General features: G+C 42.7%; 1 protein-coding gene across 4 annotated transcripts in view; it reads right to left on the bottom strand.

The window, feature by feature from the left end:
* The window catches only part of RNF38 (ring finger protein 38), a 110421-nt gene extending 100416 nt beyond the window's left edge, over positions 1–10005 (bottom strand). For all 4 annotated transcript variants that reach the window (XR_014491330.1, XR_014491331.1, XM_083353737.1 and 1 more), the window contains exon 1: positions 9374–10005. Coding sequence is in view for 2 of the 4 variants with exons in the window: in XM_083353737.1 (XP_083209863.1) it covers positions 9374–9941 (568 nt within the window). In the remaining 2 variants the exon portion in view is untranslated. The remainder of the gene's footprint in view (positions 1–9373) is intronic.
* Positions 10006–12309: the final 2304 nt, after the last annotated feature.

Genomic DNA, 12309 nt, shown 5'->3' with positions numbered 1-12309 from the left:
GAATAATAATCATGCATTTGTGAACAGGCTTCTAAAGAGTCTCACATAAGCAGCTCAATGTATTTTACTACATATTCATGGTCACTTTATTTTTTTGTTAAAAAAAGGAACAGAAGTATATAAATCAGGGGTGTCAAAACTGCCAGACCGCGGGCCAGACACATCATCGGGAAACCATGCCCACCCCACTGCCGGCAATGGCAAAAAGCCTCCAATACGTTGTGTGACATCACGTGACGTCGCGGGTTTTGACATGTCTAATATAGATTGAGTAACATTGAGTAATTTTGAAAAAGACTTAAGTATTGCTGAGAAATCAAAATTCAACAATGCTTCACTTATGTAACTCTTCCAGACACATTCACTCTACATATCTTCATGGAATAGGAGAAACTCATGTAGTATACAGTACATTTCTGGATGTTAAATCTTGCTATTTGGTAAGTTTAGTTCTACTGTAAAATGCAATTTCAATGAATATAATGATTAATTCAGAGGCACTAAATGGAATATTATTTGGCAAAGTTGTCGAGTTTATTCAGCCCGTTTTGTTTTCAATTATGTACCGAGAACGCTGCTAAGTGTGTTCACTCAGAACTTGCAACCTAATATGCCAATTTAATATATTAAAATCAGATTCCCTTCACAGATTGTGTCTTATATTAAAAATAAATCATCATTTTTTACATCTCTTAACAATGTAGTTAGTCATAATAAATTAGAAAATTAATTTTGTATATTTAACAATATCATACTACCCAGAATTCCACTAATTAATTTAAATGAGAAATTTGGTTGAAGGAATACTCTTGCCATTAAGAACAGAACCAGATTTCCAGGTATACAATTCAGATAAAGAGTATTAAATATACTTAAAGTGCCCATGTCAAAATCAACAGGACAAGTTCATGATCACCAACACTTATATTTTGCCTTTCTTCTTGAACTCAAGTTTGCACAGTAGTCCCTCTGCTACTGTAGCTCCACAACAATGTTGTGACCTAAACAGGGCTAAAAAAACAACCACACAGCTGGAACAAAATTATCCAGTGAACTTTTATTACTGAGGAACTTAGTACAGTGTCTACCAGATACTAGTCCAACACTCAAACCAGTATTAGTGTACTGTAATGTGCTATTCTAAAGGATGGCTAAATCTAGGTTAGCCCACTGGTTTAAAACATTTGTCTATAAGTTTTTAATGTTTACCAGTTATGACACTGGCAATTGAGTGGCATGATGGGCTAGAGATAAAGATACTGGTTTTCCATTCAGACGTTTTGGAGAGCTCAATCCTATGTAGCTGTTGATATTTCTCTCTTCTTTCTAGGTTGCAAAGAAAAAATATCTCCTGCAAACCTCTGCATGACACCAGGAAGGTCATCCGGCCAGTAAACACTCAGCTCCATCCAGTCACCCTGACTCTACCCCAAACTAAGGGATTACAGGGTCATAAAAAAGGAGTTTATCAGTTATGATACAGGTAAATAATTATATAGTAATTTCAGATTCAGAAATTGTATTGGAAGTATTTAGAGCTAATTCAAAACTGAAAGGCACCTTGAACAATTAACTCTTTAACAGAATTATAAATTATTTATAAATCATACATACATACATACATACATACATACATACATACATATATACACACACAAATATACACACACACATACATATATGGGACGCGGTGGCTCAGTGGGTTAGGATGCTGAGCTTGTCGATCAGAAGGTTGGCAGTTTGGCGGGTCGAATCCCGAGTGCCACGTAACAGAGTGAGTGCCTGTTACTCGTCCCAGCTTCTGCCAACCTAGCAGTTCGAAAGCACGTAAAAATGCAGGTAGAAAAACAGGGACCACTACGGTGGGAAGGTAACAGAGTTCCGTGCGCCTTTGGCGTCTAGTCATGCCGGCCACATGACCACGGAGACGTCCTCGGACAAGCGCTGCCTCTTCGGCTTTGAAACGGAGATGAGCACCGGAAACGACTAGCACACATGTGCGGGGGAACCTTTACCTTTTTATATATATATATATATATGATTATATTTTAATTACTAAAGCAATCTATTATAATTATTCTCTCACTTATCAACTGATAGCCTTATCTATAGCTTATGTTTGCATAGCTGGTTACTCCCCACATCAAATGTATGTACTACGCCTGTGAGCTTTTAAAATATTTTTTTTTTCTTTTCATTTGCCTAAGGATGAGGAATGCAGACCATGTAGCAAATCAGATAAAGCTGTTTAATTGTGACTGAGCTGTAAAGTACCTAACCTTTTTACCCAATATCCCTTAGAGAAGACAGATGTATCTTTTTCCTATCTGTTTTGCATCAGAGGGACTCGTCGGTTCTTGTAATGTGAAATAAGAGTGGATTATTAAGGGAAAAAAAATCTTCATCTTTTTGCTATTCCACTAAAATCACAACTCTATGTATACATATTTAAGATTGTATATACATGGAAACATGCTATTAAAATAAAATTGATAAAACAACTTTACACACACACACACACACGCACACACAAAATGTACACACACATTTTTTTCAAATGGAATTCATCCAGTTAAAGTGCTTCAGAAATAAGCCCTTGTTACTCATCTATCAGCCCTATGAAGAATATATTGTACAAAGTAAATACTGACATACTAAGTCACTAGGTATGACTTTATTTGCTCAAGCCCCACCAAAGATGCATTCAGGGCTAAATTTGAACTCAGATTTTTTCCCCCCTGTCATTTTGGTACTACTTTCTACCCACACATCCGCTAATGTATTCGGTGTGATTCTCACATCTTATCATGAGATGATCTTAGACAGTGTTTTAAAGACAAAAAATATGGAACTAATACATTCCCATTGGGACACTCACATTGTGCTTTTCCAAGGTCACTGAAATAAGAAAATGGATAGAGTTCAGCAAATATACATGGCTTTATTTTTGTTTTGTTTTTAAATATTCAAGTTCAACAAACATGTTTTAAATAGGTGGCCAGAATGATAGCAATCCAAATACTCTTAATTATTCTTCTAATTCTTGATTCTAAACACAAAGCTTCCTCACAAGTAACACAAACTAACTAGACAATCTGTGGCTTTTTAAGCCATAATTATGACTTTCCAGAAGTGAACCACTGGGCTCTACAAAAAGGTAGAGTTTTAGAAATCTGTACCCATTGTTCCAACAGTGTCCATATGTTTACTAGTCAAATAAACACAATTGTTTACAAAATAATTAAAAACAGGATTCCTTCTTTTTAAAAAGGCCACCAAACCTTAAAATACCTGTCTACAAACTTTCAGCATTTATTCTTCTAATCTGAAGCGATAAATAGAACTTATCTTAAGACACCAACTTATCATCTCATAGAAATTGTTTATAGAAATATAGAGAGAATAGGGTAAGGACTTTTTAAGTACACATTAAAACAGGGGTGTCAAACTCAATTTCATTGAGGGCCGCATCAGTATTGCGGTTGCCCTCAGGGGGCCGGGTGGGTATGGCCAGGGTGGGCGTGGCCTACTGGGTGGGCGTGGCTAGAGTGCGTATGGCCTACTGGGTGGGCATGGCCAGCTCTACATCATTCGCATCAAGGGTGCCTATGGGGACCTGGGCAGGTGTGGGACAGATCTGAGGGTCTCTGGCAGAAGGAGGGTCTCTGGGCCAGGGCCAAGGCAGTGGGGGCCATTCCCTCACTGTTTCCAGGATGGCTTCGCGGGCCACATGAAACCACTTTGCGGGCCGGATCTGGCCCCCGGGCCTTGTGTTTGACATGTCTGCATTAAAAGGTGCTTACAAGATGCAATCAATTTACCCCAAAATTAAAAATCTGAAACCCTCCAATGTTCCCTTTTTCACTGTGGTCAGCTAGGGTAATACAGTGGTCTTAGAAAACAAATTAAGGCTCTATCTTGATCTGGAAACTGCATACAACATCAAATATGCCTCCAAGCTAAGACAACCTTCTGAAATGATGTTGAGTTCCAAGAATTTTATTTTTTTATTTTTTCATACATATTTTCTCCTCTGGGATTTCTGCCACATTGTAATTCAGGCTATAGACTAACAGGCTATTCAACTGATTAAGGCAGATTATGCAGCCTACTTGATCAGTAAAGAATTATATTAGCTTAGATGGTACAAGGAGCAGGAAGAAAAAGCAAAGAGAAATAATATATCTGCTGCCAGATGCAGAAACATACAGCAAAGCCATTTAGTTTTCATACTTTAAAAAGGACAATCAGTGAAACAGCTTTTTTTCCTTAAAATCAAAATAACCACTTTATTTAGTTAGTACTGTTTAGAATTGGGCATACCATGGAATTAAAGAGCCCTGCATTACAGAATGTAAAAGGGAGAATTTTCAAGAGGCCAGCAATTTATAGAGGCCAGCCAAGCAAAGATAATGGGTGATTCAAGATACATCTATTGTGATCATGTGTCACACACTAGGTCTACAACTAATAATAAGCTACATTTTTCCTCTAGTTTAAGTTTCAGTTTTAATTTTAAAAAACCCTAATCCCTAATGTTATATTTCATTAGAAAACAGATGTCTAAAATATATTGTACTATCTTTAAGATGCAATGTTATAGCTATACTTTTGTAGATTAGGTTGTTCTTAGAGGAATGCAATAGTTGAATTTCAGTTCATGGAAAATAATCTTAACAATTTAAGGTAGCACAAGACTATTATTTTTGTTGCTCAGACATCCTTAAATGTCAGTTTTGAAGCATCTGATAACTGAAATGTTTTTTAAAGATCATTTTTTCAAATCACAGCCCAAGCCTACATTTTTCTCTTTCTGCACAAATGTGTTTAATCTGGTTTGCATTCCTCGCTTATACTGCCTATACAGATTAGATGTGACCAGCAATGCAGTTCACAACTCTTTTTCCTGGATTGCATAAAACTATGTGTGAAAAAGATTTTGGGGGAAAGTTTAAATATGTCTGTCCTCCAGGACAAAAATAGTGTAGTAAAATATCAATCTGTTAATAGTTGAACAGAAGGGGGAATTCCAGCTGCATGAAAAACTGGCAACACAAACACCTTGTTTTATACAATTATGACAAATACAGAAAAACTCATGATTTTGGTGCATGATAAATATCAGAGAATAGTACTTTGTTTCTCCTAGTTTCGTCAGTACATCCAGAAACTACAGACACTCTAACCTTTCAAATCTTCCAAAATCCAGGATGAAATGAGAGGTTTCCTAATCTTTACTTCTTGCTCCAGACATAGACTTCTATGTATGCCAGGGAGGAAAAGGGAGGTTGTATCAATAATATAGCAAGGCCAGTCAAACTGTGTGGTCTTCCAGTTAATTAACTTTCCCAGTGAAACAACAGTGTAAATAATAAATAGTTCCGAAAATGCAAGGCAAGGACATGAACAATCCACAACTATCCTCTCTCTCCCTGCAATTTTTAACTAAAGGTATATTCAATTTATTTCTGAGATTGAAAAAAATGTAGTCATAGTACTTGTCACAGAGATTCATAGCCCCGTTCCAACTATGGTGGTTATATGTACTTAATTTGAAGTAAGACCGTCTTATTTTAGTGATATTTACTGGTCATACTCAGTATTATGCATGTCTAAATTCAAGTCTGAAATTCAACATCATCATAAAGAAATACATGATTTTAGAAACTAAAATATAAAAACAACCAAATAAACTTCTCTCTTTTTAGTCCAGCCTATGTATTATTCCAATAACTACATCTAAATGTAATTTAGAAGCTACGCTTAGTCAAACTGCATGCTTTATACACATTCCAAATTGTTATTGCTATTTGTGCCAGATTATTGTATTTAAAAGATATTTTTAAGTATAGATAAAAGAGAATGCTCTGAACAAAATGTGGAATGTAGAACCTTAACTGTAACAATTGTTATCAATCTCAGGATTTCACCTAATTAAAAACTAAGCACAAAATAGTTGCATTTTTACAGTAGATAATACTGTAAAGCAAGAGTGTAGACGCTTCCTGTCCCACCTGATTTAAAAATAAATAAAATAAATAGATAGATAGAAAGAAATTAGTAGAAATTAAATTAACTGCAAAGTTAAATCAACATTTTTTAAAGTCAAAAAAAGCCTCTGGGCTCTTAAAGTACTGAACAAGTATTTTTTAAAAAATAAGAATAGTGGATTGCTTCGATTAGAAATGTACATACGGAGAAAGCCTGCGGAGGGAAAGTGGAAGAGAACCAGGTTGGTCTAGTCTAGGGGTAGGCAACCTTGGCTCTTTTATGACTCGTGGACTTCAACTCCCAGAATTCCTGAGCCAGCGATGCTGAGGGGAAGGGGAGGGTTTTCCATGCTGAGCCATATCGGCTCAGGAATTCTGGGAGTTGAAGTCCACGAGTCATAAGAGCGCCAAGTGGGAAATTGAGTACCAGTCCTGCCTTAGGCATGAAAGCCAGTTGGATGACTAGACCAATCACTCTCTGTCAGGCCAACCCACCTCAAGGAGTTGTTATTGTGAGGAAAATAGGAGAAAGAAATATTAGATATATTCATTTCCTTGTAAAAATAATAAACTGGGATACAAATAAATAAATGGATCTGTAACAGCCTGGCAGCGGCTTGTGAACAGTTAAGAGCACCAGGATAAGCCATTCAGTGCCAACATCCATAAGATCTTCTTAAAAGTTTTTTTGTAGTCACTGCCCCCAAAGATTCTCTTATATTCACTTCCAACAGATTATTTCTGGAAAAGAGACAATATTTGGCTATGTAAAACTCATTGCCAGGATTTAAAAAAAATGTTTGCTTGCTCCATTAAAAGAACAACAGATATAATCCATATTTGCTATGTTTTGTTTGGGGGACAAACCTATTCTGGTGATGTGTGCTAAATTCATAAGATTCCAGAGAAGGTAATTTAACTTCCATTTTTATTCCAGACAAATGACGATAAAATTTGTTCACAGGTTGCGGTGTTTAAGAAAAACGGACATTCCTTGGCACTTTCATTTTTAAAACAAGTGACAATCTAAGGTTGTGTGGTTTTCTTCCAAAATAAAGAAACGTGCTGGCACTTTTATTCTTTAGTTATCTCAGGAAAAAAATTTCTGTATACGCAACTGCTTTAGACAACAAAATATGAACCTGTAGAAATTCTACTTGGGTATCCAATAAAGGAAAAACAAAACTGACTCTAAAAAAACGGTCATAGAAGAAATAGTTTCAATTTCATAATCTGCAATGTGTATTTTCCTCGCATTTGAGTAGACACAACCAGCCCACACACATCTGGAATTAGGAGTAAGATCTTGCAGGGCAGAGGATGTGTCTGGGGCATTTTTAATTTATTTAAAGCAATTTTTAATTTTGGTTTGAATAAAATTGTATCATTACCTAAAAACTTTATTAGTCATGGACAAATGTTACATTGCTTATTAATTACTATTTGCAAAGCCCTATGGCTGCTTAAAAAGGCCCAAGTCTACAAAGTTCATATTAAAAAATGTTCATATAACCCAGTGTCACCTTATAGGTGACAGGGGTATCGTATAAATGTAATAAATAAATTAAAAATGTAACCAATATAAACAAACTATTAGTTGGTTTGGATGAATGATAAGGTAACAAACACACTCTAATCCTAGACATACTTCAGTTTATGCTATTGCTGAGATAGATGTTTTATTTTGAGAAGTTTTACTAGAAAAGCACAAAAAGAAAAAAAATGATCTACCACAACTATGTATTTTCCTTCTTCTAGCAAAAGTAAAATTCACACACTGACTTAAAAGAAAAATTTAGCTTTCAGTACATACTGTTTGTATGACAGCAGCTTCGTTATTGGACTATACCAGGGGTTCCCAACCAGGGGTGCGAGACGATATTCCAGGGTGTGTGAAAACTTTTCAAAATTATAGTGTATATGCATAATTCGTTGCCGTTATTTTGAACTTTTGGAAGGGGTGCGAGAATATATCAGAAGCGTTCTAGGGGTGCGGGGTATGGAAAAAGTTGGGAGCCACTGGACTATACATATAACCCAGGAAGCACCAGTTTGTTTGTTTTTTTGACACGCATTTCAAAATTTCAGGTATTATGGTATACAAATTGAATAAACTACTCTCCCATTGCGTACTTTGGTTTAATCCAATTTTGATCCTGACCGTGCTATTTCTACACACTGAAAAATGTATTAGCTGCAATCCAGTCAAACTTTGCCATGTTAACACTATTATATCTTTTCAGGCTGCTTGCTATTTTCTTCCAAATCCAAAATATGGACCCTCTTTTTTCATTCTCACATATCCCCTGCTGTAGCCATTTCATCCCATGTTTGCAACCTCCCAACTTCAATTCTAAGAGACAAAACTATCTTAATGGTCCACCCAGACTTAAGAGCACATACTAAAGAATCCGCACTTAACCAGCAACGGTAGAGCACATCATGCTACATACTACTGCAATTGCAAAGCGCAGTATGACAGAGGCAAAGTACTAAAAAGAAAGTACAAAAGTATTACTAGGTGTCTGTCCTTCTATCAAAAGGGGGAAAAATAAATATAGTCAGATACTGCTTATAAACAAACCCTGAACCCACAAAGAGCAAAGCACTACTGGGAAACTGAGTTTCTTTTAACCATGTTTTTTTTTCCCTCCCAAGCCTTAAACTAAGCAGTATCTTCCCCTCGTGCCTCATTTACGCACCTTCCCTAACCTTTCCTTTCCCCAGTCTCCGATTACAATCATTATTACGCCGCTTCTTCGGTTATGGCGAAAGATCCGACTTCTGATAATTAGCGTGTAGGCTGGAAAAGGATCGGGGGGTGTTTCGGCGATCTTGAGAGTGTCAGGATAGCTGCAACACGAACCCAGCCGTGCAATTCTAAGCACGCGTAAGGGGCGGAGGGGGGGGGGAAACAATAAGCGAAAAGCCTAAACACGCCTCAGTAGGAAGTTACGTCCCATTGAACTCAGTGGGACTTCACTTCCAAGTAAACGCGATTAATCGGAAAGCTGCCAAAACCTTCCCAAATTCTCTTCTGCCCCCGCCCTACTTTTCTCTCCAAACCCCCCCCCGCCCCCATTTTACATCCATTTATCATTCACCTCAACCCTCTTTTTATTAGTCACTTCACGGACATCCTGTCACCTCCCATTCCCGCAAAGCCTGCCTGGAGCAGTCTGGCTCGGCCACCGCTCCCTCCTCCTCCTCCTCCTCTTCGTCGCGCGGCTGCTCCCCTTCAACTGCGCCTTCCCAAGACCTTGCTCGTTCGCGCGTTGCCCTCCCCTCCTCCTCCGCCGCCCAAAGCCCAGACAACTCCCCAGCTCGCAGCCCGCCCAGCTGCCTGCTCCCGTTGCCTCCCCCTCCCGCTAGGGCCCCATTACCTGGTGCGGGCGCCCGGGCACCCGGCGGGGCTCGAGGGTGCCCGTGTCCAGCGGGGCTGCCCCTGCCTTGGCTGCGGGCGGCTAATTCGGGCAGGCTCGGCCCATGGAGATGCGGTGGGGCAGGCGGCGGCGGCGGCGGCTGGAAGTGCGCGGCGGCGGCGGCGGCGGCAGCTGTAGCGGTAGTGCCGCCGTTCATGGCGAGGAGGCTGAAGAATCCGGAGCGAGAACGGGAGCGAGTCCGGGGGGGCTCCGGCGTCGGCGAAGGGCCCCCAGCGGGACGTAGCGGCGGCGAGGGCGGCAAGAAGGCGAGCAAAGAGGGTGGCGAAGGGGCGCCGGAAGGAGCCGCCGCTCTGCCGCCGCCACCACCACTACTACCGCCCGTCCGCCCCGCCGCTTCCCCGCCGGCCTGGCCGTGACGCTGGGGCTCCTGGCGCTCGTCGGCGCCGACGGTGCCCGGGTGGTGGTGGGGCTTGGCGGGGTCCCGGTCCCGGAGGCGGGCGGAGGCAGAGAAGGGGCGGGAGTCGGGCTGCTGCACCGTGCGGGGTGGCGAATTGGCGGCCACCGGCATTCGGCCTCGCTGAGGGGCCGGGGGTGGTCTGTGCCCAGCCCAGCCCGGCTCGAGATAAGGGGGTGATGGTAACAGCCCTTCCTCTCCCCGAGGAGTTGGGGCGGGCAGCCTGCGAAATAGGGGAAGTGCGGCGCGGGTGGTAGAAGAAGAGAGGGGAGGAAACTTCCTTAAGAGGAGGAGGAGGAGCAGCAGCAGCAGCCGCCGCCGCCGAGCAAAGTACACCGGGGGTGGGTGAAAGGAAGGGTGGAAAGGAGGCGACGACCGCTTACCCGCACAGGCAGTTGCCTCCGATTTGCCCCTTCCTGCCGGGCCCGCTGGTGTGGGTACGGCTGTGGGGGGGGGGGGGGGGGGCGGGAAGGCTTAATTCGGTGCGATAGCAAAAACAAAAGGCGGTCTGCTCAGGAAACGCAGCAGCTGCTCGCGCACCGCCTCCCTGCCAGAGCAGCAGCAGCACGCCGTGTTAAAGGGGGGGGGGGGAGGGAAAGCGAAGGGCATCCGCGCAGTGAATGTCTGAACGGCACCCTTCTCCGCCGCTGAAAAATCCACTCTCCGATCCAGATTCAGACCCAGAGCAAAGTGAGGAACGGAGAGCGAGTCTAGGTAGACGCGCGCGTAGCGTGCGCCCGGGCTCCAGTAATAACATCCGAGTCGGTCTTTGTGCGGGTAAGCGTGTCTCTCTCTCTCTCTCTCTGTGCGCGTGTGTGAGAGCCGCCGTCCCCTCCTTTCTGCACGGCAGGGCTGAGGGTCAAGCGCGGATTCTGCCGCCGGCCTCTCCCGAGCGAAGCAACTTTTTTTTTCCCCTCTGCTACTACAGCCTCCTCTTGACAACCTCGAAATTAAAAACTACGCTGGCTGCCGCTTTCTCTCTCTCTCTCCCAGCCGCACCGCTGGCTCCGGCTGAGCTACGCAATCGGCCTGAGAAGCGCAGCGTAAATTACACGAGGCGGGGGGGGGGAGGCAAGCACAAGCCGCCTGTCTTAAAAGCTTCCTTACTAGCCCAATCCAGAGAAAGGGAGGGCAAATGCGAGCCTCCGCAGAACAGGCACTCGTGCAGAGAGGTAGTAGTGGACGACTCGCCGTCCGCGTTCCGGGTGTTTGCTCTTCCTCTACACCAGCGTTGTCCAACCTTAGGAACTTGAAGATGCGTGGACTTCAACTCCCAGAATTCCCCAGCCAGCATAGCTGGCTGGGGAATTCTGGGAGTTGAAGTCCACGCATCTTCAAGTTCCTAAGGTTGGGAAACGCTGCTCTACACGAAGCAAACGCGGCAGCGGCTGGATTTGGTTATTGAACCGTCACCCTGAACAAACACCCTGTATTCCTAAAGCTAGCGCCGCGCCGATTCTTTTTTTTACTTCTTAATGCTCTTGGCGGGGCTGTTTACTGGACGCGGAGCAGGCGATCACGATGCGCGCCGTCGGCATCACCTGTCCTGACGTGAATCTGTACTCCCGTAATTAGCACCCTTTTATTCATCCCGGCGGTATTCATCGGCATACCTGTAAGAGCGGATGTTTCATCACTCTTCCTGAGAGTAGGCGTGGGAATTTATTATCCGCTCTTGGATTATGTAAAGGGAACTCGGGTGGTACCGGCTTCCTTTATAATGAGAATTTTTAAACTCTCGAGGTTTTGTTCAAAGTTTCCTAAAGCGGCTGTTCTTTCCTCCCCACCTCCGCTCAACCTCGACTTTGGAATAAAGAAGAACAATTGTCAGAGTCCGAAGACAAATTCTTCTTTCCTTGTTCACCTGTAAAGAGTAATTTAATCGGAATTGTAAATAACTAAAGGCTTTGACGGGGCATTTTTCTTCGCCCTGTATAGATCTCAAGGCTCCCGTCGCTTAGGCTAGTTTCGTGAATCACACTCCGCTTCGTCACGTGTGTATCTTCCTAAATAAAGGAAGGGGTTAACATTCATATGAAGAATGGACGCACGTGTTTTATATGCATCCGGGAACCTGGTCATTTCTAAGCTCGTATATTTGCTGAATTTGTTGGTGGGAAGTTGCTAGGGGAATGAAGGCTCTTCCAGAGGAGTTCTGACACGGGATACGAAGTTTCCACAAAGACAGGAAACCCCCTCTGGCTACTGCGACCGCGGGGTGAAATGTGCAAAGATCAATAACACTGGAAAGCTTAGCCTTAGAGGCAGACCTGAGCAGCCAAACCCGGAATCATCCTCCCTCCTCCTCCTCCCCTCCCCCGCATTTCCCTTCTTTGTTCCCGGAAATTCTGGGGCTGTTGGGGGGGGGGAATAAAAAAAAAACAATGAAAAAGTCTCTTTTATCCTGATCAGTGGTCCCTTATTCTGTGATGCAGCAGGGAATCCCAAGCAAGTCCACTCTAGGCATATCTTTTGGGGATCC

Source organism: Vipera ursinii (genome assembly GCF_947247035.1).
Source record: "Vipera ursinii genome assembly, chromosome: 2".
NCBI classification, from domain to species: Eukaryota; Metazoa; Chordata; class Lepidosauria; order Squamata; family Viperidae; genus Vipera; species Vipera ursinii.
This window is presented reverse-complemented; position numbering and strand designations above follow the sequence as displayed.